At 40.3% G+C, this 27,269-nt stretch overlaps 1 protein-coding gene across 2 annotated transcripts in view; it reads left to right on the top strand.

Moving 5' to 3' along the window:
* Nucleotides 1-27,269, top strand: part of FAM160A1 (family with sequence similarity 160 member A1) — a 205,110-nt gene that overhangs the window by 104,270 nt on the left and 73,571 nt on the right. For both annotated transcript variants that reach the window (XM_036241789.1, XM_036241787.1), the window contains 2 exons: nucleotides 13,867-14,088; nucleotides 25,165-25,791. In XM_036241789.1, coding sequence (XP_036097682.1) covers nucleotides 13,987-14,088; nucleotides 25,165-25,791 — 729 coding nt within the window. In that variant the 5' untranslated portion in view covers nucleotides 13,867-13,986. The remainder of the gene's footprint in view (nucleotides 1-13,866; nucleotides 14,089-25,164; nucleotides 25,792-27,269) is intronic.

The following is a 27,269-nucleotide window of genomic DNA, read 5'->3' as shown; positions in this document are numbered from 1 at the left end:
GGAAGCACCGAGAAGTGGTTTGACTGGGAAGAATTTATTTTTGTTTCTTTCTTCTTGACTACACTCCCTTCACGCAGTAGGGAAGCACCTCGCCGCCGCCTCTGATTTTTTTTTTAAACAAGAGTATCTGATTTTGTTGGACTTTGTACTTTGGCTTTTATTGTCACTTTCCTTTATCCCTTGTAGGGGAAGAAAAACTCTCAACCGTATACAGAGTAAATTCAATTATGAGGAAAATAGTCTACAGAGTTAAGATGAACTGAGATTTTGGAACTGAATCTAAGCATCGCCACGATGTTGCAGACAGCCTTGTCCGTGATTCAGAAACGTATTAGTCATTTTGATATATTGTTGATTTGACTAATTACCGAAGACTGGCTGGTAGACTGAATAGCTCTAGTTAACTAGTAATTTTGATCAAATCAACAAGTAATTATAGTTTTGTGCAGGCAACAAATACAGAATACTGATTATTTTAGGCTGAAGGAGATGTTATTGTGATATAATCAAATAAAATATTTCATTTCTAGTATTATAGCAGTTCTTTACTTTTTTTTTACTTTAAGGCTTACATCCTCAGAACACACTTGTAAGAAAAGGTTATGGCAACTTTTTGGAGAGAATAATTTTATTTTCTCAATAAATAATATATAAAAAGTCAAAGATTCTCTGGTGTTAGGGTAAATACTTATATTTTAAATGTACTTTAATGATAATATACATACCTTTGGAAGCCCTCAGAACTAATATACTCAGATTTAAAGTTCAAAACTCTTTTTAGCTTTCTTACAGAAAGAACCCAGAAATGAACAGTTTGTGTGCAGAGCCAGAGGTTACTGCTACTATTTTCCCTACCAGCTTATTATATGAATACAAATGATACCATGATGAGGTATACCTGAAACCCAAATATTTATATTCATTTGGTTCTCTTTCTATCATCTTCCTTTCTTTCACTTTTGAGAAATCTTTTTTCAGAGTATGATGTTTATGGCTGAATTTCGGATTAGCAGTGTTTGTGTGCTGTGTTTGTTGGGTATGAATTTAAAATATCTAGAAACACAGAGGTATGTTTACTTAATAGAAAATATGTCTTAAATTTTACTTAAGTTGTCTCTTGGATGGTTTACCTGTCTTAGATTCCTTTCTGGGAGAGCAGGAAATCTAATTTACTTGGAATTTAGTGCAGATTTGTTGTGTAATTAGTTACTGCTTGTGAAGCTCCTTCAGGGTAGCTCTTCTGAAGGAAGCTCCAGTGCTGTGCGGTAACTTCATCCTTGACACCCCACAAGAAGGACATCAGAAAGAGAAAGAACAGTAGTTTTCAAAAGGTTCGGGTACTCTTGGGGAATTGGAGATGTATTCCTGCTCTTTCCGTGCTTGGTCCCAGTTTCTGCCTGCCTCTCAGAGTGTGAGTATCTCACTGTGCAAAAGTAATTCTTGTGTTTGGACACACACATTATTTTTTGTACACCTGACCCCCAAAGGCCTACTGCTTCGTTGGATACTCAACTATTCTCCAACTTAATGAGAAACTGTGTTGATTCCCAACAAGTGCCTTGCTAAGGGGTATCCAGCAGTGATTTGGGGTTTTTGCATGCCTCGCCTTAACCACCGACATTAGAGCCTAATTTCCATGTAAGTTGCATTTCTATTCCAATAGTATTGAGTCAGGTCATCAATTTTTGGCAGTCCCGCCGGGTGTAGAAGTATTATTCACATATATGTCAATACATAAAATTATTCTTGCCAAAAAAAAAGGAACTAGCCAAATTGCACTTTTGCTTCCATCTTTACAACTCCTTTGATTTTATAAGTTAATTAGCTCTAAAGTGCAGGATGCTTTTGAGGGGAACGTAGGAACCCTTGTCTACTCTTCTTGTTCATTGTCTTCTACCTGAAGCACCAACTCAAGGAAGAAATACTGTCAAATGCAAAAGTTATCGGAAGCAGAACTTAATTTAAAACACTCTTTTTGATGTTTCTTTTTTTGCTTTTGCTTTCTTTCCCCTCTGTACAAGAGACATTGGTACACGCATGTTAATTTAGTGGAGAAAAATGTTAATTAAAGACGTCTAGATAGCCTAAAACCACTAAAATCTGTGCCAGTCACTCCAGAGGCAAGTGGAAATGAATTGAAGCAGAATATAGAAGTGTTGTGATCTGCCCAATTGCTTCTGGAGGCTTATAGATAAATTAATGCCTTCCTCCCCATGAGGATAGCCTCTCTGCAGGTCTGCTTAGGGGCTGACAGCCATCCAGTCAATAAGCCATCCTTGCTGTGACAGAGGGACTGCTTAATATAAGTCGCTTCAGCTTAAATTTTATTTTTTGGAAAGGCATCACTATAAGCCTACATTCTGGACTCACAAGCAGAAATTAGAGCCTCCGTTACCTTTTGTTAATTGCAAATCACATATGGCTTTTCTATTGTGGAGTCTGAAAAGGCAACAACTAATGATTAGTATTTATGTCTGGGCACAGAGCTGGACTTGCATGTGCGCATGTGTGCATCTCCATGCAGAAGGGGGCGGGGATGGGGGGAGAATGAATCCACCTCCCATTGAGGTAAAGCACTGCTCCATTCAGGGGAAACCAGTCTTACAAGTTCTGTTTCAGAATTCCACAGAATTCTACTGCGGCAAAATGAAGGCTTCCGAGCAGTGAGAGCTGCTGGTAATGAGAGCAATATTTTTAAAACAAAGTTTAAGAAACTTTTTTACAGGTGCATAATCTTAGATCTTTTCAGAGTGAATGTTATTTGGAAAGAATAAGCTTTGTACAAGTAGAAAACATTCCTATTTTAAAAAGCCAAATAATTTAGCCCTAGCTGATTTGGCTCAATGGTTAGTGTCAGCCCATGGACCAAAGGGTTGCAGGTTCAATCCCTGGCCCCAGTTGGGGTCGTGTGGGAGGCAACCAATCAATGTTTTTCTCACATCGATGAGAAAAACACCCTTCCTTCCATTCTATCTAAAAATCAATGGGAAAAGATCCTCTCGTGGGGATTAACAACAACAACAAAAAGCCAAATAATTTAAAAAGTTGTAGTGAGTAGTGGTGAAACTCCTCAAGTATAACTACAGTTAAATGGCATATCGGAAGCTTTTTTGGATATGAGCAATCTTCATAGTGAGCTATATTTACTTGACTGATTTTGTTTTGGGAGAGGTTCTTAAAAATGAGAACCTTGAGGTCCCCTGGGAAGGCTCTTTGGGAGCTCCAGGTTCCTCAGCTACTTTTGGAGAGCCACTGATCTAGACAAAGCCATAGTAATCAAAACAACGTGGCACTGGCCCAAAAAACAGACACATAGATCCATGGGACAGATTAGAGAGCCCAGAAATAAACCCATGCCTACGTGGTCAACTAATCTACAACAAAGGAGGCAAGAATATACCTCTTTTTTACTAAAGAGAGCCTCTTTAGTAAATAGTGCTGGGAAGACTGGACAGATACATACAAAAAAAATGAAACCAGACTATACTTTCTTATGCTGTATACAAAAATAAACTAAAAATGGATTAAACACTTAAATGTAAGACCAGAAACCATAAAACTCTTAGAAGAAAACATAGGCAGTAAACTCTTTGACGTTGTTCTTAGAAATACCTTTTTGCATATGTCTCCCCAGGCAAGGGTAACAAAAGCAAAAATAAGCAAATGGGATTAAATCAAACTAAAAAGCTTCTGTACAGCGAAGGGAACCACCACCAAAATGAAAAGGTAGCCAACTGAATGGGAGAGTGTATTTGCAAATGATATATCTGATAAGGGGTTAATATACAAAATATATAAAGAACTCATACAACTCAACATCTAAAAAACAAACAATCTGATTTAAAAATGGGCAGAGGACCTGAATAGATTGAAAAATATTTTGGCAGAACATTGACGTTCCTAATTTCTAGAGCTATGAACCTCATAAACTGAAGGTAAACTGCATAAATTTAATCCAGTAAGTATTATTCCACAGCAATATTAAAATAAGCATTAAAGAAATGGTCCTTAAAAATAACACTACTATTCTGAATTCTTTACACGTTCCTAATGTCATTTTCATTCCATTGAAAGTTAAAAACTCATATAACTACAGATGTGGTTGGTTTTCCTTTATGTGTTTTCTATTAAATATCTTCACACATTTTGTGATCATTGTAATTGATTCTGATAGCATATTAAGATACTCGTTTATCCCTACGCATATCCATCAGGCTATAATCATTGTGCAGACACTTCCTTTTCTTATTAAGATGAAGGAGAGACTTTTGGTAACACTGTAACTGCTACTTTTACACTGGACTTAGGTATTTTCCTTTTATTTTGTTAAATTAAACTGCTTCTGCTAAGTAGTACATAAGCATGCTAACAAATCTGAAAAGTGAAGAAAGGTGCACAATGAAAACAGGTTTCCCTGCCTCCCTTGTCCCCAGCCACCCAGTGCCCCTGTGCATTTGCACACATGTTGAGTGACACATTCCTTTTTATTTCTTGCATAACGGTGGCATACTGTACTTGCTATTCTGTACAACCTGGCAGCCATTCCATATCAGTACATTCAGAGCTGTGTCCTTTTAAAAAGAAATCATGGCATAGTATTCCACTATATAGAAGGGCCCTTATTTATGTAACCAGACCATTGCTGATGGATGCTTCGGATGTTTCCAGTTGTTGACTATCTAAACAGTTCTGCAAAGGACATCCTTCTACTTGAAGAGGTGCTAGTGGTCAAGAGAATGCATCTGGGTCAGACCTCAGGATATCTGTGTGACCTTGATTAGGCCACTTCCTCTACCTCTCTGGGCCTCGGTTTCCTGATCTGTGAAAAGGGTAATATAGTTTACAGGTTTAAAGAGTTAATGGCGTAATGTATTTAGAATAGTACCTGTCACAGAGAAGTGCTCAGTAACTGCCAACTCTTACTGTTATTCTTGGTAAGGTGAAAGTATATTTGTAGGATGAACGCACAGAAGTGGTTTTGATGATCAAATTTAATTTGGTAGGTAGCACACTAGTTTATTCCATCACCTGAGGTGCCTGAGATGTACCCATTTTTATTTCCCTAAGTCACCTCTTGATACGTGTTGAGTCTGGACCTTGATTGTGTACTTACTACTGAGGCCCATGTGGTGTTGCTCAAGAAGGAGAGATTTCAAGTTAACCTCCTCCCCTGAAAGTTTTCAGTGCTTTTAGAAGGTCTTGCTTTTTATTTTTATCCATATGGTATTGTCTCTTGATGATAAACTGATCATGACAATTATATGTGTGTGTGTGTGTGTGTGTGTGTGTGTGTGTATAGTTTACTATATATATATATAGTAAACTACTTGAAACCAGTGTGTTTTTATTATGTACTTCTAGAATCTTTTACCTACTCATGGATAAGAAAACATAGTCGTTTAAGTCATAGTATCTTTTGTGAGAGGGATTATAATATTTCCATGTAAGGAAGTCTTACATTACTTTTATGTTTATAAAAAGTAAATGTGAAATTAGAACTTCGTAGTCTTAGGTTACAAATAAGTGCTGCTATTATTCCCCCTTCCGGAGGCAGGATGCTCAAGGACCAGTGGGCCACTCCCTTTTCTGTTGTGTTTGTAGCACACAGTAGGAATCGAACTCTCTGTGGCCTGTTTCCTAGACTGGTGAAGGAATGTGCTGTGTCCTAATCAGCATTGCATCATGTTCTAGGAGACCCTGTTGACTTTTGAGCCTGTTACTAAATTAGAATAAATGCTAATCATTTTTTACCTCTGACAGATCACCTTGCAGTGCTTTGGGTAGGAGTGGAAATGCTTAGCAAGCCATGAAATTTGTGAGGTACTGAGGCCTGAACTGATTATTATTCAAGAGCGTGATTACTCCTAGGCTGGAACCACCCCCAAGCTGTTGAAAAAGAACTTTCTGTTATCACCAAAGTCACAGAAGTCCCACAACTGTCTCTTCAGTAATACCTTTAGAATGTGAACTGGCCATTTGCCTTTGCTTCGGGACTCTTCGAGGTTTTAGTGTGAATGCATCTTCAAAGTGGCTGTTAAACTTTTTGGAAGGCAGGGAGCAATTCTTGGACCCTTTTTAGAATTGGTTGAAAACTACAGCCACCTCTCTTTAGAAAAATTTGCCCCCCAAATTTATGAGATTCATGGATATATGTAGAATTTTATTGTTACTTGACTCATTACACTTAGTGGTCTTATGCCATGCATGGATGAAGGACATTTTTGGAAAGGCAGCTTTTGTGTGGTTAATCCAAAAGGTAATCATCACATCATCTTGATTATACCGCAGGTTGCATATCTGAAAATGTTCACACGAAGCCATTCACAAGACTGCTGGCAGAAAGCCAGTTCGGATGGATACAGCTGTAAAGACAGATATTAGATTAAACAGCTAAACTTCCCCAAGACACCTCCTCTCCCAGAGAAAATGACCAAGACATGTGGTCAGACTACTAAGATTATATCGATTGATTGGGTTGTTGGGGAGACTTTTCTTCAAGAATGACCCAGTTTTCATGTTTTAACAAATCTCTCTGTGTGTATAAGAAACTTTTCTGTTTAGTCACCAATGAGCTGATGTCTCAACACTCGCTATAATTTTCAAAAACTATAATTTTTACATTCCAAATCCTTGCCAGCAGAGGTTTAGTTTCTTAAATAGCATTTTAAAATTAAGTCCCCAAACAAATGTCAGGTATGAATTTGAATATTAATTTTAATGTTTCTTTTCCACTTACTGTGTTTATCAGTCAGTTGCCTGGCACTTGGGTATGACCTAGTTGGCAGCCTGTTCTAGTGAAATGAAGATGTGAAACATGGTGGAATTATTTCAGGGCAGTGAGTTTTCCTCAGTCTTGTGACTCTTTTGAAGTATGCATTTATCAAAGCCTGAAACCATTTGGAATGTATGTATGTATTGAGAGAATTTTCTCCGTGCACTTGAAATTCTTGGGAAGTTTTCTGTGAATTAACTGGGGACCTACTTCTTGGAACAAAACAAAATACTGCTTTACTGAAATGATGGTCAGTGAGTCATGAGGGAGCCAGAGTCTATGATGCCCTGCCTGGGTGGCTCAGTTGGTTGGAGCATTGTCCTGTACACCAAAAGGTTGTGGGTTTGATTCCCATTCGGGGCACATAGCTAGGTTGCAGGTTCGATCTCCGATTGGGGCATGTATGAGAGGCAACTGATCAATGTTTCTCACATTGGTGTTTCTTTCTCTCTCTCTCTCTCTCTCTCTCTCTCTCAAATTAATAGACACATCTTTGGGTGAGGATAAAAAACAAAACAAAACAACTGTATGGCAAGTTGAGGGAGGCCCAGCAGAGTCAGGGCTAGTAGATGCGGACTTTATTTTCCACAGCCCAGCATTGCCATGTGTTAGGACAGCAAGAGAGGAAAGGGAACAGGGCCAGAGGATTAGCGCACAGGGAGGATTGAGGTTTAATAGGATCGTATTAGGCTAGACGTTAAGGTTGTCTGAGGTAGTTTGACCCAAAATGAATTCCCCCCGCTGCTCTTAGTTGTAAGTGAGGGCGCAAGGTTCCTCTTTCAGGTGTTCCCAATAGTTGAGGAGTCTTCACCCTTGGATGCAATTTTACACAATCAGCACTTTTACAGTAATAGACTTTTTCTGTGTTTAGTAGCAGTCAATTCAGGGCATTCCAAAGTGCATTCTAAAACAATGAGATTTTATACTGGCAGTTGCTTAAGAAACCAATCAACCAACCATGAATTTGGTTTGTTTTTTGGTATATTTGAGATGGTTGATTCCTGAGCTTTGGGTTCTTTAGGTGAAATATGCTTCAATAATAATAATTTAAAAAAAGCATACAGATAGTATCCCATTTACAACTAGAATTCTTACAACGTTTTTGTACAGTGGCCATAGTTCTTCTTTAATGATTGCCTCTTTCCAATTACAGTGATACCTCGGTTCTCGAACATAATTCGTTCCAGGAGGACGGTCGAGAACCAAATTGTTCGAGAACCGAAGCAATGAAACCCAATAGGAAATAATGGAAACTGGATTAATTCGTTCCAAGCCCCAGAAAATGCCTATTTACTGGCCTAATTTGTATATAATATGTAGAAAAACATAAGTCTCAACAAGAAATAAAAGTGTACAGTATGTCTAAGAGTTAAATTCAGTGTAAAGCGTGACTCTCTCCACAGAGCGTGACTCTCTCCACAAAGCGTGACTCTCTCTCTGCACTCACACTGATGACGCAAGCAAGGCGCGCTGGGCCGAATGAACGCCATTCGGCTCAACTCGGCTCATCTCGGAAGTTCAAGTTCCAAATATTTGTTCGGATTCCAAGACAAAAGTTTCTCGACTCTCCTGGTCGAATACCGATTTGGTCGAAATTCGAGGCATTCGAGAACCGAGGTATCACTGTAGTATCACAGTTACGATAAAGTACACAAAATAATTACTTTTGAGCTGGGAGAGACCTAAGAAATAATACTTTAATCCTCTACTCACCTTAGTGAGGTTCCAAACCAAGAGCCCCATTTTTTACTTACAGTGTCACAGCTAGAAGCAGTCACAGGGCCTTTTCTCCCAGTTCAAAGCTCATGTCTCCAAATGGGGACTTTAAGTTTTCTGACTTCCATGCTTGGAAAACCGAGCTGAAAACTCTTACCCTTTACCATTTGTCCCCCATTTTAAATCCACCTAAACTCTCCAACCATTTCCACAAACCAACCAGAGCAATATTGGTTGGGAAGAAGGAAAGGTGGGAAGGTTACCTGCCATGTCTTTCCATCAGTGTCAAACATTACTTCTGATTTGGTAACACTACAAAAAGACTCCACTTTGCTTCTCTTTTATCTCTAGACCTCACCCTATCGGTCCTTTATCTTTCTTCTCTTGCTCCATCAAATCCTTTTTTTTTTTAATCTTCATATTCTCCATGGTCATTGATTCCTTCCCATTAGGCCTGCAAACATGATCACTTTCTTTCTCAATAAAAATGTTCTCTTGGCTCTGTCTCCCCTCAAGGTGGCAATCCATTTCTTAAGGAATCTTTTATAATTTGTTTTTAGATGATACTGTATTGAAACAGATAACATAATTGGTGAATGGTATAAGATAATATAGAATTAAATGCCAAAATGTTTACTTTGTAGTGAAAGAGAGATAGATTAAAATATAGTCAGTCTGGCCAGGTGGCTCAGTTGGATGGAATGTTGTCCCATGCACCAAAAGGCTGTGAGTTTGATTCCTGATCAGGACACATACCTATGTTGTGGGTTTGATCTCTGGTTGGGGCACATATGGTCTCTCTCTCTCTCTCTCTCTCGCTCGCTCGCGCGCGCTCTCTCTCTGTCTCCCTCTCTCTCCCTCCCTTCTTCTCTCTCTTTCAAAAATCAATAAAAACAAATCCTTGCCTGGCCGGTTTGACTCAATTGTTAGAGCATCGGCCCTCGGACCAAATGGTCTTGGATTTGATTCCTGGTCAGGGGTACATACCTGGGTTGCAGCTTCAATCCCAGCCTTAGTTGGGGTCATGCGGTAGGCAACCAATCGATGTCTCTCATTTTTTTCAGGAAAAAAATGTAGTTTTGACACATTTGTAGCTCTCCTAAGTATTGTAGATGTTGAAAGAGTCTGAAATTAGATCAGATATCTGTTTACTTGGGAATGAGGTTGAATGAGTTTTACATTGGAAAGAGGTGATCTGGAGGACTAGAGTCTAGCTTGTATGACCACATAGTGTCTTCTATAACCAACCCTGTGATGTTGGAGCATATGCTCATGCTTTTTTCATAGTCAAATAAAAAATACCATATACTTTCCAAAAAGGGTCAGTAAAAATACATACAATTTTTATGTAGTTACCCCGGTCTCCAACAATTATTTAGTAGAATTTTTCTTTCTTTACTGATGGAAAATATTTTTAGGTATAATATTGAGATGAATAAATTGACTACCAGTAATATCTTTGGAAATAATATAGTCAATTCTGTCTTTTCAGTATAGAATTTGTGCTGCTATATCAGGCTGTTATATATATGTTTTGATAGTTCCTCACCCCATCCCCATCCCCACCCCCACACCAGAAAACTCAACAATCATACCACAAAACCAAATCAAACCCCTGTTGGAAAAAGAGCCCTTTGGATATTTTTTGGTGTTCGTGGTTTGTTTGAAGAAAGAAAGAAAACAAAAAACCACACTCGTTAGGGTCTGGATGGTTCACAGAGCTCTCTCTTAGGCATGAAATTCGAGTTGATGTGCTTGGGTGTATTTACGGGAAGAACAGGCTGACTGTGTGCCAAGACTGGCCAGCATTCCCAGCTTCCGGCGCCTTGGGAGGGAGAGAAAACAGGGCAAGGAAGGGGAACCGTCCAGGAATGCCATGCCCGGCACAGCACACGTTCCGGCGGCCGCCGCCGCTACCTACTCGCAGCTGTTGGGTTAGTTTTGTCCTTCTCTGTTCTTCGCTTGGGACTTTTAGCTGTGATTGGAGAGTTACACAAAATCTTGGATGTGAAAAAGGCAAAAAAGTAAAAAAATAAAACCTGGTAACAGGCAAAGGCAGAGTTGTATTGAAAAGGTTGGTGCTTGAGGAAATATATCTGTATGCGTCTCTCATGAGTATGGTGGTGTCTTTTCCTTTGGATTTTCTGTTGCCCTGGGGACATGCCTATGCTTTACTAGTCTGACATGGAGTGAGAGAGAAAGGGGTAAAATAGTCAGCTGTTTGCCTCTGGGTGTGTTAGGTAGCATTTTCATCTATAGGATCGTCTGGCATCGTGTTTTGTTCTCAAACTTGGTTTACTTGACTTGCCCGACACACCTCATTCTCCACCAGGTGTTCTCAACCTTGGGGTCTCCGTATTCACGACCCATTTAGATTCTTCAGGCGTCTGCCTCAAAAGTAGGATCGGATAAGCACCATCCAAGTGAGATGCACTTTTCTCTGAGAAGATCCAGATTCCTTAAGGCAATGGGCCGGGGATTGTGGCCAGCAGAAAGGAGAAGATGGTTTTCTAGAAAGAATCTAGACTGGGAGACTTACACTCTATTTCCATCAAAACTAACTTGTACATGTATGACCTTAGCTGAGATATGTGTCTTGTCTGGAATGCGGTCTCACCCTCTGAAAGGCTGCCTGTGAAGTCCCTTTAAAAACTGCCTTAAAGGAGCCTAGAGAGCATTTCTGGTGTTGATTCAGAGGCAGCTGGCACCTGCGTGTGTTCCCCTCAAAGCTTTGAAGAAGAATCTGAGAATCCTGGGGCTGGAAGGAATCTCAAGGAGTCTTCTACTTTTTCAACCTCTGGGATAAACCAAAATATTTTGATTTTCCTTATTATCATTATGCCATCTTAATAAAAGACCTGGACTTTTTTTTTTTTTTATCCTCACCCGAGGACATTTTTTCCATTTTTTTGTTCAGATAGAGTGGGAGGGAGAGGGGAAGAGAGAGAGAGAGAAACATCTACGCGAAAGGGACACATCGAGAGGCTGCCACCCACACGACCCAACCAGGGCCGGGGACAAATTGCAATCGAGGTATGTGCCCTTAGCGGGAACCGAACCTGGGTCTCTCAGGACCGCAGGCCAACGCTCTAACCGCTGAGCCAAACCGGCCAGGGCCAGACCTGGACTTTTTTTGTTGTTATTAATCCTCATCTGAGGATATTTTTCCATTAATTTTTTTAGATAGAATAGAAGGGAGAGAGGGAGAGGGAGAGGGAAACACATTGATTGGTTGCTTCGTGCATACGCCCCAACCAGGGCTGGTGATCTAACCTGCAACACAGGTACATGCCCTTAATCAGGAATATGAACCTGCGACCCTTTGGTCCAAGGGCTAATGCCCTGTTGAGCCAAACAGACCAGGGCAACGCCTGGGCATTTTCCACAGAAATACTGTTTAGGGCAATGAAGAAGTTGAGTCAGAATTTGTTCTATCTTTGATCACTTAAAGCAAAGATGCATGCTGAAATGTTATCTCTATGGGCTAGCTGGGTAACCAAAATGAGGGGAAGAGACGGGTCACAGGGAGTGGCAGGGATTGTGGGGACTGGGAATGAAGAGACGGGTCACAGGGAGTGGCAGGGATTGTGGGGACTGGGAATGCATACCCTGCATGTTAGAGGCGGCCACTCTTTCTTTTTTTTATAAAGTTTTTTTTTGTTTTCCTTTATTGATTTTAGAGAGAGAGGAAGTGAAGGGGAGAAAGAGATAGAAACATCGATGAGAGAGAAACATCAATGAGAGATTGGCTGCCTTCTGCATGCCCCCCACCGGGGATTTGGCCCACAACCTGGGCATGTGTCTTGACTGGGAATTGAACTGGTGACCTCTTGGTGCATAGGTCGATGCTCAATCACTGAGCCACACCAGCCAGACTACTCTTCATTTTCAAAGCACCAGATGGGCCCAACAGAAACCATGCCTCTCAGTGGCAAAGGGCTGTGGTTGGCAGTGAACAATGTCTTATTGAAAACAATTTTGTGTTACTAGCAATTATACAATGAGGAATTCACCAATTGAAATAATAAATATAGTCATAGAAGGTACACACAGCTGTTGCCTTCAGGAGCGTTGTGTGTACAGTCCTTCTAACAGGTCTTCCTCTTTTTTATATACTCGCATTTTCTTTCATCCTCCTTAAAAAATGTGTCTTTCTTCAGAATTATTAATTCTTGCAAGTTTTCTGTCCTTTTGTCCTGACAATTTTTAATGCCATTAAATTGTTGAATGGCTAGCCTCCCACCCCCAGCAGAAACACTTGTTTTGACTATACCTTAATTATTTTCCAGTGTTTCATTCCACTCCCCACAAAGAACTTGACCCTTAAGTCGAACCTGACTCATCCCCTTAAACCTTCTTTCTTACATTGTATTGTTTGTGGGAGGAGCAGTGGATTGATTCTCTCCTTGTAAAGCCCTTCATATCCATCGGTTGAGAAGAGCCATTTGTTTTCCTTTGGGCACTGCAAGTCTGGAAACTTGATCATGGATTTGGTTTTCTAGAGCTCTGATGACGGTGTAATTTCTTTTTCCTGATCTCTCATCAATTCATACACTAAAAAACCAATATTTTGAATGGCACCCAGTTCCTTTATGTGCTGTTCAAACTGGAGATAACACCACTGTTAGTTTTTTGTCAGAGAGGACGCACCACACCGCTAGATCATACCCACTGGCCGCTCTGTGACCTCCGTGTCCTTTTCTTCCTACCGGGAGTCTGTTGTAGTCAGACTTTCTTCATATTTTATCCACATAATTTATTTTTCACTTGTAAGTGTGCCTGTCTTGTTCTTGATGGACCATTTCTCTGATTTGTCAAGGTTACTTCGAATTCTATTATTTTTCAGAAAATCTAGAAACCTTCACTTAGTGTGTAGCCAAAGAGATGATCGAGAATACTTCCGTTCCATTATGACAGTCATTGATTAAAAACAGAATTCAATAATACGGGGCCCAGGAGTCTGGGTGCTGTTTTATAACTACCCTACGTTTCATCAAGCCACTTATTTTTGTCACTATTAACTAATGGTTTTCCTATTTCTGGATGTTTTCAAGCTCCACAGACATTGGCATCCTAATTTTCTGCTTGATTATATACATTGGATTTGAGTGATTTAGAATTATAATCTGGGGGTTGTGGTTGATGGGAGTGGAGAGAATAAACCCAACAATTGCTTAATTTATGCATGTAGCTTTGGTAACATCATTATTTTTTTGTTTTTAGTAGCAAGGTAAGAAAAAATAGAAACGTCTATTTTGTAGATGTTCAGTTCTGAGTCAGGCTTTGAAAATTTGTCTCTGCTTTGATTTAAATATAGTAATCAGTCCTATTTAATATACGAACATAATGAGATGCATTTTTTGTTGTTGTCATTACAGGTTTTGGAAGGTGACAATGAAATGTGAAGAAGTTACATTTCTAATATGATATTTGAAAGTTAGTGAAGTTTTCATGAAAATTAAATATGACTTAGAAGCATTGATTTATGAAGGTTTACGATGTCATCGGCTGTGACGGAAAGCAGACTCCAAAAGGCTGTGAGCCTCCAGGGAGCTGACCCAGAAACATGCATGATTGTATTTAAAAACCACTGGGCGCAGGTAACGTATGAGTTCCACCATCTCTGCTGGTCTAGAGGCTCCATCCCACTGAACCAGGGTTTCCTGTTCCTGTGACAGGTACCTGGGCTTCCAAAACATAGGGAGGAAAACCCCTTCCGAAACGAAGAAAAGCAACTTTCTCTTCTTGCTTTCCTAGAACACGTATCTGGTTAAAAACCATGGTTTTCAACCCACAACCAATAGGGAACATGTATGCTCCTCAGATGTTTTGAGAAGAACAGCAGTTGGCCTTAAAGCAATTCGACCTCACTTTCAGTGTACTTGACCATGTTGACATCCTCTCCCTTCCCCTCCTCCCTGCTGATTTCCAGCCAGACCTTACACACCAACATACTAAAGCACCCATTTATCAGATATTTACCAAGTGCTGTGCTGTCCCATGACTTATATATCATTTACTCTTTTCCAGAACCATAAGGCAGTTGGTATTAGCTTCCTCATTTTACAGATAAGGGAATGGAAAATCATAGAGGTTAAGTAACTTGCTTGAGGTTATATAACTACTGAGTTTTCAAGAAAGTACTTAGAGCGTGGTCCCTTGACCTCTCTATTCTACCATTTTTGGGGTTGGTGGGCTGGTGTAATTTAAGGAAAGATGATGCCAGGTGGTATCTGAATTCATTACAAAGCTGATTATAAAAGTTTTTTTTTATTAATTAATTTTTGTTACAGATGTTTCTCCTTTCTCACCCACTGATCCCCCCTCCCCCTCCCTCCCTGCCCTGTCCCCAGCTTTGTTGTCCATGTCCATTGTTCATGCACACATGCATATAAGTTCTGTGGTTCATCTCTCCCCCACCACCCTCTCTTCTGGGGATTGTCAGTCTGTACCCCACTTCCACGTCTCTGGGACTACCAAAAGTTTTTTTTTTAATTATTCAGTTTTACTTCTCTGTGACTCTTCTCTGGTCTGCATGGATAATTAAGGGTTGAATGTTCAGAAAACTTACCCGCTCACCCCTTTCCTCAGGGAGTTTACAAGTAGTAAAATAAATAAAATTGGCATTCTTTACTACTTGTCCAGCATTATGCTCCCAGGTGAGCTGGTAAGTGGCTATTTATGTGACAGTTTTTTAATGACTACCTGGTTCCTTCCTGTGGCCGGAAACAGCATACAGGTTAAAGCACTGAGCCTATAAATCACAGCAATTATAGAGACACAGTTTAGATAAAAACTAAAGTCAGTTCTGTTTTGGGGTCATTCGTACTTCATAGCTTCTTGCCACTGTTCAGTGCAAAGCTTCCAAAATTCTGTATGCATTTCTCATGCTCTGACTTTTTACCATTAGAATCTTAATGGGTTTTCTCTGGATATCCAGGGCACATCTGCTTTAGCAAAGGGAAGAAAATAATTCAGGAGTCTTCCAGGTAATAGAATAATTACCTTTGGCTTTGTACTTTCGTGAGGATTTTAAAGTGCCAGCTCCAAAGTGGGGAGGTGAACCCTCAGGGATGTGCCCAATGGGCTGCTGTGCGTGGGAAGACTATTTCAGAAGGCCTAGTTCTAGCTTTACCTTTTAAAAGTTCCTGTATTGTGTTGATAACACTCACAATAGATTCGCATATTAGTATGTCTGTATTTATTAATTTAATTACTTGTCCTCTTTTCTGAACGTGTAAGAGTGCACAGCCAGATGGCTCATATTGGGAACGTTTTCAGGCTTCGTCATTTGGCGGAAAAGTCTATCATTCTAATATGTATTCTTTGCTCTGGGCCCATTTTGTTTATCTGTTTGTATATAACATCCTTGTTTGTAATCCTTCCTGCTGGGGTCTGTGATGGGATCCGTTTAGTATTCTGCACCCCTCTTCAAAGACATGATATATCATCAACCTCTTGATTTTATGTAGATGGATCATTTGCCCTTTTAGATGCTGTCCCGGGCACGCTTTCTCTAAAGCTGTTGGAGTGCTGTTAGAATGTCTTAATTCAGGAGGGTGTGTAATTCTTTGTCATTGGTGAGGGAGCAGATTTTGGTTCCAGAATCATGGTATTCATGTTCTTATCCAATGAATGACATTTAGTAGCATTAGTAGCATTAGTAGACATTTTGGGTTATCTGAGGCATAGCCCCCTCCATTTAATGCAGAAAAATATCAAGTTGAAGGTAAGGATAACTGTGTCAGAAAGAACGGTGTCTGGTTTGTAAACACTACTTTCATAAAGCGAGGACACTCCTGGTCTTGTTGTTTCAAGCATTTATTTAACGTTGGTCAAGGTTCCTACCTCTTTAGTCTTGACTTTTTCTTTTTAACCAACCTGGAAAATGTCCTCGGTGTCTGTCTACTTCCAAAGGCCCTTGAGGACCTTTCTGTTACCTTTCTGAATAAAATGCTGTTTAAAAAAATTCTTGCGGCCAGCAATGTGATTATTGTTAAACAGGGGTCTCCTGAGTCCACATGCCAGGTGTGTTACTCCTGCATCTCAGACGGGAGGCGGGAATGCGTAAGCCTTGGTCCTGGCTTTCAAGAATGGAGAAGTTAATTTGGATGCCAATGTGAGATACATTGTTATGAAAGGAATAATAATGGTTCCAGGACTTAAGTCAAGGGAAAGGACTAGTACGGATGGAAATGGCCTGGAAATGGAGGCAGTGAGATTTGTTAGCATGACTGAGGGAAAAGGTCATGATGACAAAAAGGTAAAGGACGTTTTAGAGAAGGGATATTGGAAACAAATGCTCACCTTTGGCTTGTTTTGAACGATGAAAAAGATAAGGAAGTCAGGGCAAGGAAGTGGTGTGGGACTACGTGTGAGGTAAGGAATGAGACCTTCAGTTGCTAGGAATACATGGTGTTATTGTTTTGGAGTTTCATAGGTTAGCACTTTTCTGTGAGTTGTTCAGGCTGGGGGTGGATGAAGAACAGTTGCAGAGGGTTGGGAAATGAGCTAAAATCTGACATAAACTCTTGAGATTCGTATGGCTGTAGCCCCTGAGTTCCCCCGAGGCAATCCAAGAAAACCTGTAAGGCTGGTAAGAAGTGTGGTGGAGACAGAGCGGGGTGACAGTGTTTTATTTACTGAAATGTTCCACTAGCTGGCAAGTGCAACACCTCATATCCAGAGTGCTTCTGTTTGTTAGCACACCGCAGTACAGGTTCAGCATAATTAACACATTTTTGACAGGTCTGTTCTACTGTTTGCTAATAGCTTCTTTTCCAAATCTTGAGTTGAAAAGCACACTTTAATGGCAGAGGATCCTCTTGCCCACTTACAACTTGCAGTGTGTCAGGAACAGCTAGTTACCCAACCATCATCCAAGGTGGTCTGTGATTCAGGGGAGTCCTTGGATGGCCCAGCGATGCACTTGAGTCATCAAACTGTTCCCTGGGTCCAGTGATCTCATGACATCCCCAGATTTGTTCTGTAGTGGACATTTAGGAATAGTTGCATTTCTAATAGTGACCCTGGAGAATCCAGGCTGTAGGAAGTAGCCTCTGGCCTGTACTTCCTCTCACCTGAGATGCCATCTTGCATCAGAGGTTGACAGAGCAACGAATCTAAAACCCAGATCTGTCTGAACCATTATTTTAGTTGGACATTTCTGTGGCATCCCAGCAACAGGCCAGGATGACATATAGGGTTCTTTGTGTCCTCTTGTTTAATCTCCAGAAATACAAAATTACTTGGAGTTCTAGTCACCCCCACTCCTGGACAGTGGCGTCATGTTATTTCATGCCTCTCTGCCTTAGGCACTTCCTCTTCTTTCTGCCTGGAATGTCCCGCCCCCTGGTTCCACGCCTCTCCTTCTAGTGGACTCACTTGGGGCAGCATTTCCTCCAGGAAACCTTTCCCACCCTCTTTTATGCCCCCACTCTGTGCTCCCACAACATCCGGAGTGTTCTTTCACTCTTAGACCAACCACCTTTTATTCACATGGCATGGACAACATCTTCTTCCCAACCTGGTTATAAGTACCTCATGATCGGAGACCATTTGTAGTTTCCCCACCCCTTCAGTGCCAAGACTATGGTCAGGCATGTTGCAGATTTCAATAACTTGTCAAACTGAAACACAGGAAGGATGAACTGCAACTTTTGAAGAGCTAGGTGACTTAGAAAACAACTCTGAACATACACTAATATTAAAACATTTTATAATTTGCTACCAGTAAGATCTTTGGACTTGTATATAATGGTCAATAATAGCATGTGTGTGTTTAATTTTTATAGTCTCTAAGAACAGTTTATAGTCTAGTAGACTGTTATCTTTATCTCTTGCCTTTTCTTTGCTTCTGAATGGAAGAGAGAGCACGAAGTAAGAAGCACTGGTCCATCAGATAATAGGCTGTTTAAGGATATTGCCGTGTGAATCAGACCCCCCACCACCACACACACATTATTCTTAATGGCCCAGCTGTACTTGGTGAGGCTTCATGGACCATGCTATACTCATTCTATATCTCCTTTTAAGCACTGAATCAGTATTAGTTATATACTTAAAAGTGTCTGTTCTTAGAGCCAGGAGAACAGGGGTTATGGGTTATAAAAAAAATATCAGTTAGAAATGTACATTTCTTTGTGCTTGTAGTTAGTCAATAGCCCAAAGCTTCTCCTTACCACTCTCAGTCTGCAAAAGTAAGCTGTCATACAATTTTTTTAAGCTAAGAAAATTTCAGAGCTCAGAGAGAGTAATGATGAGGATGAAGGAAAGCTAGTACGTTTAGCAGCATTTTTGTTCTAGGAGGTGGTAGGGATAGGAAACACTATATTGTCTGGATGAGTTAATTTAATCAAACGTATTCCCACAATACCGTAATGAAAAGTAGATAATGTTTTAAGTGTAGTGTCTTGTGTAGAGCTCCAAGCAGCCTGGCTCTACCAAAAAAGTGTAGAGCACTTATACATGGATTTGAGACGGACATTTCAGTCTATCCCCCATGACACTCCCTCTCGTGTGCTGTTCATCTTCATTCCTTTGGTCTGTGCCTTGTCAGAGACTCAATGACATAGATAAATTAAGGAAAGTCTTTGAGAGATGAAAAGTTGGGAAATATTAGAGAACTTTGATTAATCTTCATATCTTAGTCAAGTGATGTTTGTTAACATTTAAAATATTTGTACCTCTCTTCTCAGCTTTTCAAGTAGCTCTAAACTTGAAAGTAGAAAGTACAGCAGAACAAAAACTATGCTTCTTTCGAGGGCCAAGATATCACCTTGTGCTTCTGTTAGACTCTCAAGTAGTCGAGTGTGTTGACATGCCAGCAGCTCTCTCATGGTGTGCTCAGTGATGTCTGTTTTTGCTTTGGGTGACATTGCAGTGTTCTCTGGAATATAATTACATACATCACTACTCTTAAGTCCTTTCTCTAGTACTTACATTAAAAAAACACATAACTAACCTAGTGTTAATTTATGATGTTACTTTATTGACTGATGTTCCTACCATGGTTCTGTATTGTAGTAATTACTGGACTGCCTTTGGCCGCAAGGAGGGATTGCATGTTACATGTAGCTCCTCCTTGTTCCTGGTTTATCCCAGATTTAAATAAGTCTCTGGAGTTCAGGATTGGAGCTGACATTAACCAACTTGTACAAGAATACATGTTATTATTATATGTTATCTTAATACAAAAAGAAATGACTTAGTCAAGGTTTCTCATGGGAATAGGTGTGCAAGGAATACCCCAGACTGAAAGACACAGCTGTTAAGTAATGAACAAGGACTGGATGGAAACTTACTTTTGTTGTAGTAATTTGGTACATTAAGTGGAATTTGGCTTAAGCTTGCTAAATCCTGCCCTTCCTCTGTGTGATGGAAAATGTTGCTTAGTACCTTGGTTTTTTTCACAATGCATTTCAGAGGATTTGGAAGTATGGGTTGTCCTCATGTAACTTTTTCGAAATAACTAGACTCCAACAAAAGTAGCATAAATAATCATCTATATGATATAGACCAATGTTGTCAAAGCTAATCTCCTGAGAGAGAAATATTTCTGTTTATTGTGAGGAATAATCATTTGTGAGCTTGAGGTGATTTATGTAACTCTTTCAATTCTGAAAGCTTTTAAGCTTTCTATTTAGAATTTGTGAATATTTGAAATTCAGGCCGATTTTCATTGAACGATGGGGGTCATCATTACAGCTAAGGATAGGAGTAGCTGATATTCCTTTATGAAAGAAATATGCTATTTGTTTATCTTATTTAGCCTCAATAATCCTAATATATAAGGTCAAATCACTTTGAAGTTAGGTGGGTCAGATAGATTGGTCAGATAATAATTTGTATATCATTGTTCATACTATTGATTTTTTGTTTGTTTATTTTTAGAATTGTGATAATTTACATGTGAATCTGTATGTGATCTGGGCTTATGATTCACACACATATATACCAGTTTGTATTTGTTAAAGATTGTAGATCAACGCATGCCTGGCTGTGATTGGCAAAACATTTACAGTGCAATTTCTGATCTCAGTTGGTTTACTCACTTAATGATCATGGACTTTATCAGGGGTTGATTAGTTTCTTTTTTTTTTTTATCCTCACCGGAGGACATTTTTCCATTTTTTGTTCAGATAGAGTGGGAGGGGGAGAGAGAGAGAGAAACATCGATGTGAAAGGGACACATCAAATGGCCACCACCCGCACGACCAACAAGGGCAGGGGACAAACTGCAACTGAGGTACGTGCCCTTAGCGGGAACTGAACCCGGGTCTCTCTGGACCGCAGGTCGACACTCTAACCGCTGAGCCAAACCGGGCAGGGCAGTTTCTTAAATGGTATTTGTAGCCTAGCGAAGTGCACTTGTTTAGTCAAGGAAATATTTGCAAAGTGTATATTGCTTTTACTCTCTTTCCTACTTGGATCCCTCCAGCCCCCTTAAGTAAGGATTTCCCCCCTTCCTCCCCCCCGGACTGAATCCCTGAAACTGAGTGTATATATAGCTGAGAAGAAGCCGGGGCTAGGAAATCTGAGGCAAGGATGAGAGTGTAAGAGAGAGGATTTAATCAGAGAATGGGCAAGGCCTGGGGACGCTGCTGTGAGCAGTATGGGATCATGGATCCACAGGACTGGAAGGCAGAGTCAATAGACAGGTGAAATGAGGCAGCAAGCAAAAATCAGGGGCACAGGAATGTTGGAGTTTGGTGGGCACAAAAGTTAAAAGTAAGGACAAGTCCAGAGCGTATGAGGCATCAGTCTACAGAAATTGAAAGAGCTGTGACACCGTCCGGGCAGCAAGCTTGGAACATGAGAACTGAAGTTCTTTGATATCTCAGTGCAAGTTGTGCTCTCGCCAAGAGCTTGTAAGGCATTCCCTGTTAGGACAGAAACCAGGCCCAGCGTGTGGGCCCCCAGAGCCCACTTGTAAAAGCAGGTCATGGGTGTGTCTGCCTGGAAGGGAAAGGGAGGTGGCCTGGGAGGGTCCTGACACCTAAGGAGAGAGGTTAAGGACATGTGGCAACGCAGGCATAATCACCGCTTTGCTGAGCGTAGTGTATTCCATGACTCACGGCCTTGGTTGTAACACACCCATGTTCCAGGCAGTAAAACCGCCCCTGAGCTGGGAATGAATAAAGGGCTCTTAGTGGTTCTGTTCCATCCCAGATGATCAGCAAACCTTTTATCTCCACAAGTTTTTATAGCTCCGTTCTCCTTTCTCTGCCCATTAACCCAGAAGGCAGTGTAGAGGAGCTAATATAAAGATCCTTTGACTTAGAAGCTGCCAAATAGTTTGCATTCTATATAAAAATCTCAGTTCTCTTTTTTGGGTTTTTCATAGCACATACACAAAAAAAAATCTGTGAAGAAATACATTGGAATAAATAATACAAGTGAAGGTTAATTCATGAGAAAAATGTAACTTGCGATCATGTATGTAGTTTTGGTGTGAATTAGAATATACATTTAGATATATAATAAATATGTCAATGCATGCATATAGTATAAATACATGTGCATGAGTTTATATTGCTTAGAAATTTCTGAGGATGAGGAGATTTCCAATTATTAATTCTTTTTTTTTTTTTTTAATCCTCACCCGAGGAGATATATATTTTTTCCCATTTATTTTCACACAGAGTTGGAGGAAGGAAGAGAGAGAGAGAGACATCAATTGGTTGCCTCCTGCACAATCCCCAGTTGATCAGGTCCGGGGATCGAACCTGCAACCCACGTACATGACCTTGACAGGAAATCAAACCTGTGACCCTTGGGTCTGAAGGCCGATGTTCCAACCCCTGAGCCAAACTGGTTAGGGCAAGACTCACTTCTAATCATACATCTCTTTGTCAAATATTTAGTTTTTAACTTATTTCATGTATACATTTGCGGGTAATTATAGGATTCACTTAGTGTTTATTTTTAATCACTTTATTGTATGGTGATGTAACATTTTGATTATGATTCTCTTATTTTTGACCATTTGGGTCAATATTTTTATTTTTCATTAAAAATGTCATTGGTGTGAACATTTTTTTAAACACATTATTTTTGGGTTGTTTTTATTAGGCATTTTCCCCAAAGTGAGATTAACAAGTCAAAGGGCGGGAACAATTCTGTAGCTTGTGTACATATTGCCAGATTGTTTTCCAGAAAGACTGAGTTGCTGTGCCTCTGTTGATATGTAATGAACGGTCCCAGTTTTAGAGAGTTTAGGCAGTCTGAGCACACGAGAAGTATAATTACATTTCTACCCCAAGGCCTAGCTGTATGGACAGCTCACAAGTAAACTGATATGTGGACTGTGAAATAACTGATAAAGCAGGTAGCTAGTATTTTCTTCAGAATGTGGAGCCTTCTTTAGGGCTTTGGGGCTGGAGAACATGCTGTACCACCCTTCTGGACAAGTGTGGTACTGTGATCTCTGTGAGATACCATGGGCAGACAAGGGACAGGACAGCGAGGCCCCAGCATTTCTGCCAGTGAGGTTATCAGGCCCCGAATTCTGGATGGCTTCTTGGATGTTAAGGGCGTGCAGGTGGGCAGTGAAGGAGAGGGGATGTCCAGGGGGCGCACTGGGGCCACCAGTCATTGAGCCATGTATGACCTGGGTAGCTGCTGACTGAAGGCCGTTCTCATTGAAAATGTCAGCTCAAGGGTGTTGGGTGATTTTTTTCCTTTGTCACAGCATTATTAATTTTATAATGGAAGCGGCTAGAGATTACAGATTCTGTAGAATTCTGTTCCTTCTGTAAGGATATAACTTGCCTGGTCTATGAAGTTTCCTTTGCCCTGTTTCTGACAAGGGAGAAACTTAGAACTTTCCCTGAGAAGTGATTTCTGTCATTGCTCTCCTACGTGCTAATATAGCATTGCACCTTTGCCAGCTTCCCCAGTGACTTGCAAAAATTGTGAAACTCAAATACAGTACATGTAACAACACGTTACAGAACTGGGCCTGGAGGGTACTGCAGAGAGCAAATATATTTCACATAGCATGTAGTCCAGAAAGGCAAAAAGAATGGGAATAAAGTCATCAGTGTTTGATTGTTTAAACATTATCATGTGGATACATTTTAAAGGAAGTGAATGAATATTATCATAGACATCCCAAGTCACAAAGTTACATGGAAGTTGAGATAAAAAATTGTTTTGGTTTCCAGGTCCCAACGTAGAAGTCAGTATTGGTGGGCAGAGAGGCAGGAAGCATTCCTAGGCCAGAGAAGGAAGGGAGAGAAACACCAGGGCTGACCTAATTAGGGATTTATTCATTTTTTGCTGTCACTTGACTTTTTGTTTTTGGTGGTAAAATATATTACAATGAAGTTTGCCATCTTAACCATTTTTAAGTGCATAAGTCAATGGCATTAACTACATTCACAATGTTATGCAACCATCACCACTATTTCCAACACCTTTTCATTATTCCAATAGAAATTCTCTACGTTAGGGATTTATTTTGTAACTGGCTATCTCAGAACTTTTTCTGGCTTAAAGAAATGCAGACGTATGCCATGTGTCAGGGCTCGTTCTGCTAGGTGTGTGTCTTTTGTTCACCAGTTTGCTTTCTTCTTTCTCATGTTGCTTGCTTGGCTGAAAGGGTGCCATCCAGGTGGGGGAGGGACAGAGAGCGTCCCGTCAGGGACATAGGAGGAGCTGTGTTCCTCTGTTGAAATGTCCAAATCAATGCTATTTATAGGAGAGCATGGGTAGACATACTTATTTAATGTTTTTTAAAATTAAAAAGCAACACTTTTGACAGTTTAGAAAAAAAGTGAAGAACTTGTCATCACTTTGAACACAAAAATGGTTTCTATTTTTTATATTTATTTTCAGTCGTTTTTGACATAGTTGATAATGATGGATCTAACTTTGAAAAGTAACTTGTTTTTTTCATCTAACATCCCACTTACAAGTTTTCACTTTGCTCAATAGTCTTCATAATAATAGGCCCAGAAATGCATGCAGCTTAATTTACATAACGATTCTACTTTCTTTGACAGTTAGGTTGCCAAAAATTGTAACTATTATAGCCCTGACTGGTGTGGCTCAGATAGTTGCACCAAAGAAAGGTTGCAGGTTTGATTCCTGGTCAGGGCACATGCCCAGGTTGCAGGCTCCAGTCCCAGTAGGGGGCGTGCAGGAGGCGGTCAATAGGTGTTTCACATCAATGTTTCTCTCTCCCCCTTTTCTTCCCTCTCTCTCTAAAAATCAGTAACAAAATATTTTATTTACTTATTTATTTATTTTAATCCTCAATCAAGGATATTTTGAGAGAGACACATCAATTGGTTGCCTCCCACATGACTCCAGCCAGAGCTGGGGATCGGACTGCAACCGAGATATGCGCCCTTGACCAGAATCAAACCTGTGACTCTTTAGTCCGCAGGCCAATGCTTAACCACTGAGCCAAACTAGCCAGGGCAATAACAAAATATTTTTAAAAACTTAAAAAGATTATAACTATTATCGATGAACATTTCAAAACATTTTCTTTTTATATTTTGATCCCTTCTTTCATTCTCATAAAAGAGAGGCAAACACAATGCTCATGTATGTCTTGTGGGCTATGGCTCCTGTATCTTCTGTGAAGATTTGGTACAGCCAGTGGTTGTGTGATTTGTCATCACGATAAACATCAGCTGGATGACATACATTTGGTTTGGTTACAGGTTGTGAAGATCTTAGAGAAGCACGACCCCTTGAAGAACACCCAGGCAAAATATGGATCCATCCCTCCAGACGAGGCCAGTGCGGTGCAGAACTATGTAGAGCACATGCTCTTCTTGCTGATTGAAGAGCAAGCCAAGGATGCTGCAATGGGGCCGATTCTGGAATTTGTGGTCTCTGAGAACATTATGGAGAAACTCTTTCTTTGGAGCTTGAGGCGGGAATTTACTGATGACACCAAAATGGAGCAGCTAAAGATGTACGAGATGCTGGTCACCCAGTCGCACCAGCCTCTGCTGCACCACAAGCCCATTCTGAAACCCCTGATGATGCTGCTGAGCTCTTGTTCAGGAACAACCACCCCCGCCGTGGAGGGGAAGCTTGTTGTCCTGCTCAATCAGCTCTGTTCCATCCTTGCCAAAGATCCGTCCATCCTGGAACTCTTCTTCCACACGAGTGAGGACCAAGGGGCAGCCAACTTTCTCATCTTCTCCCTTCTGATTCCCTTCATTCACCGAGAGGGGACAGTAGGTCAGCAGGCCCGGGATGCTTTGCTTTTCATCATGTCTCTCTCTGCCGAGAACAGCATGGTGGCCCATCATATCGTGGAGAACACCTACTTTTGTCCAGTAAGTCTCCCTCATTGCCATGCATTTCACCCACTCCTCTTGTCCTCTCTTGTGCTAATGATAAACACTTTATCATTCCTTTTCAGCAAGTTGTACTTGGCACCTTCTATGGAAAGATATTTCCAAGAACTCTCTTGGAGGGACCAGGGCAATTCTAAATTGATGCTATTTGGCTGAGCAGTGTCAGCTCAAAATAAGCCAACATTGTGCTACCACATCTTGGTTCATTTCTATTGTGTTAGGAGCTATTTTAGTTTTCCCTAAGAGCATGTCCTGAGCAATTGTTAAGACCTGCACTAGCTATATTTTTAGCTTTTCAGGTTTATTTTGCACCAACGAATCGTGGCATGTGGTGAGACTCCTCACAGCTGGTTTCACAAATGAATTTGTTTCTCAGCAAGATAATGACCGTAATTGTAGATATAAAGCATTAATTTTATTTTTAAAAATAAGTATTTACAGTTGGAGGTAGCAAGAAATAGTCTGTTATGTATAGTTGCTGAATCACTGCTATGGTGAGAAATAAAATGTAAGGTCCTTTGCAGATGTTGGAGTAGCCTAGGTTCAGTTCCAGTTCCAGAAAATAATGGGAGCTATCTGGGACTCTTAAGATGCCTTAGGGCTTTGATTATTATTTTGGTGTTAGTGTTGTCTTTGGAAGGGGGATTTAGATGACAGATTTATATCTTCTTCTGGTTTGTCAGTTATGTTGAGCAATAGCTATTTTTATGTTCCCAACTCAGTGAACATTTCTAGTTTATTTCCATTGTTTGTTTCTTTTTACCAGTTGCATTATTATATTTCTTTATAAATTATGTAGTACCTTGAATATGGGCGATTCTACTGGAATAGTGTATATGTCCACTGGTAAATTTTTTGAGAACAGGCTAGGCAAGTTGACATAAGTAGGTTAGATTTATTGTTAATTGACACTATATGGGTTGTTCTTGACCAGGGCTGAGGGCACTTAGAAGGCATTTGGAAATGTATGTGGCATGTGTTTGGTGGTAATAGGGACATACAGCGACTGACGAGGAAGATCAACTGCCATTTAGTATGAGGGGTCCAGTAGTTTGTGGAATGGTCTTGCCCAGGAAAGAATTGACCTGCTCAAAATGCTAATAGTAACCCCAATGAATAACATATTGTATTTTGCTTTGAGATTTGAAAGCATAATCTTCTTTATATTACTAAATTCCTGTTTCTAATAATAAACCACGGTCACCTCATATCTGGCGAATATTTATTTCAGGGCAAACAAATGAATACAGTATTTTGAAAAATAGAATTGCAATTAAGAAATTCAGGAGAAACATCTGTAACAAAAGTAAATTAAAAACAAAAAAAGAAAGAAATTCAGGGAGCCAAGTATCTCTTCCCATCTGGGTTCTGACCAGTGGAATAAGAACCAATAAGATTGGTAGTCAAATGGGAAGTGAAGAATTGATTCTGTTCATCTGTACCAACATGTTAAGTCT

Source organism: Molossus molossus, unplaced genomic scaffold, assembly GCF_014108415.1.
Source record: "Molossus molossus isolate mMolMol1 unplaced genomic scaffold, mMolMol1.p scaffold_m16_p_4, whole genome shotgun sequence".
NCBI classification, from domain to species: Eukaryota; Metazoa; Chordata; class Mammalia; order Chiroptera; family Molossidae; genus Molossus; species Molossus molossus.
Note: the sequence above shows the minus strand (reverse complement) of the source record. Positions and strands in the feature narration are given on the sequence as shown.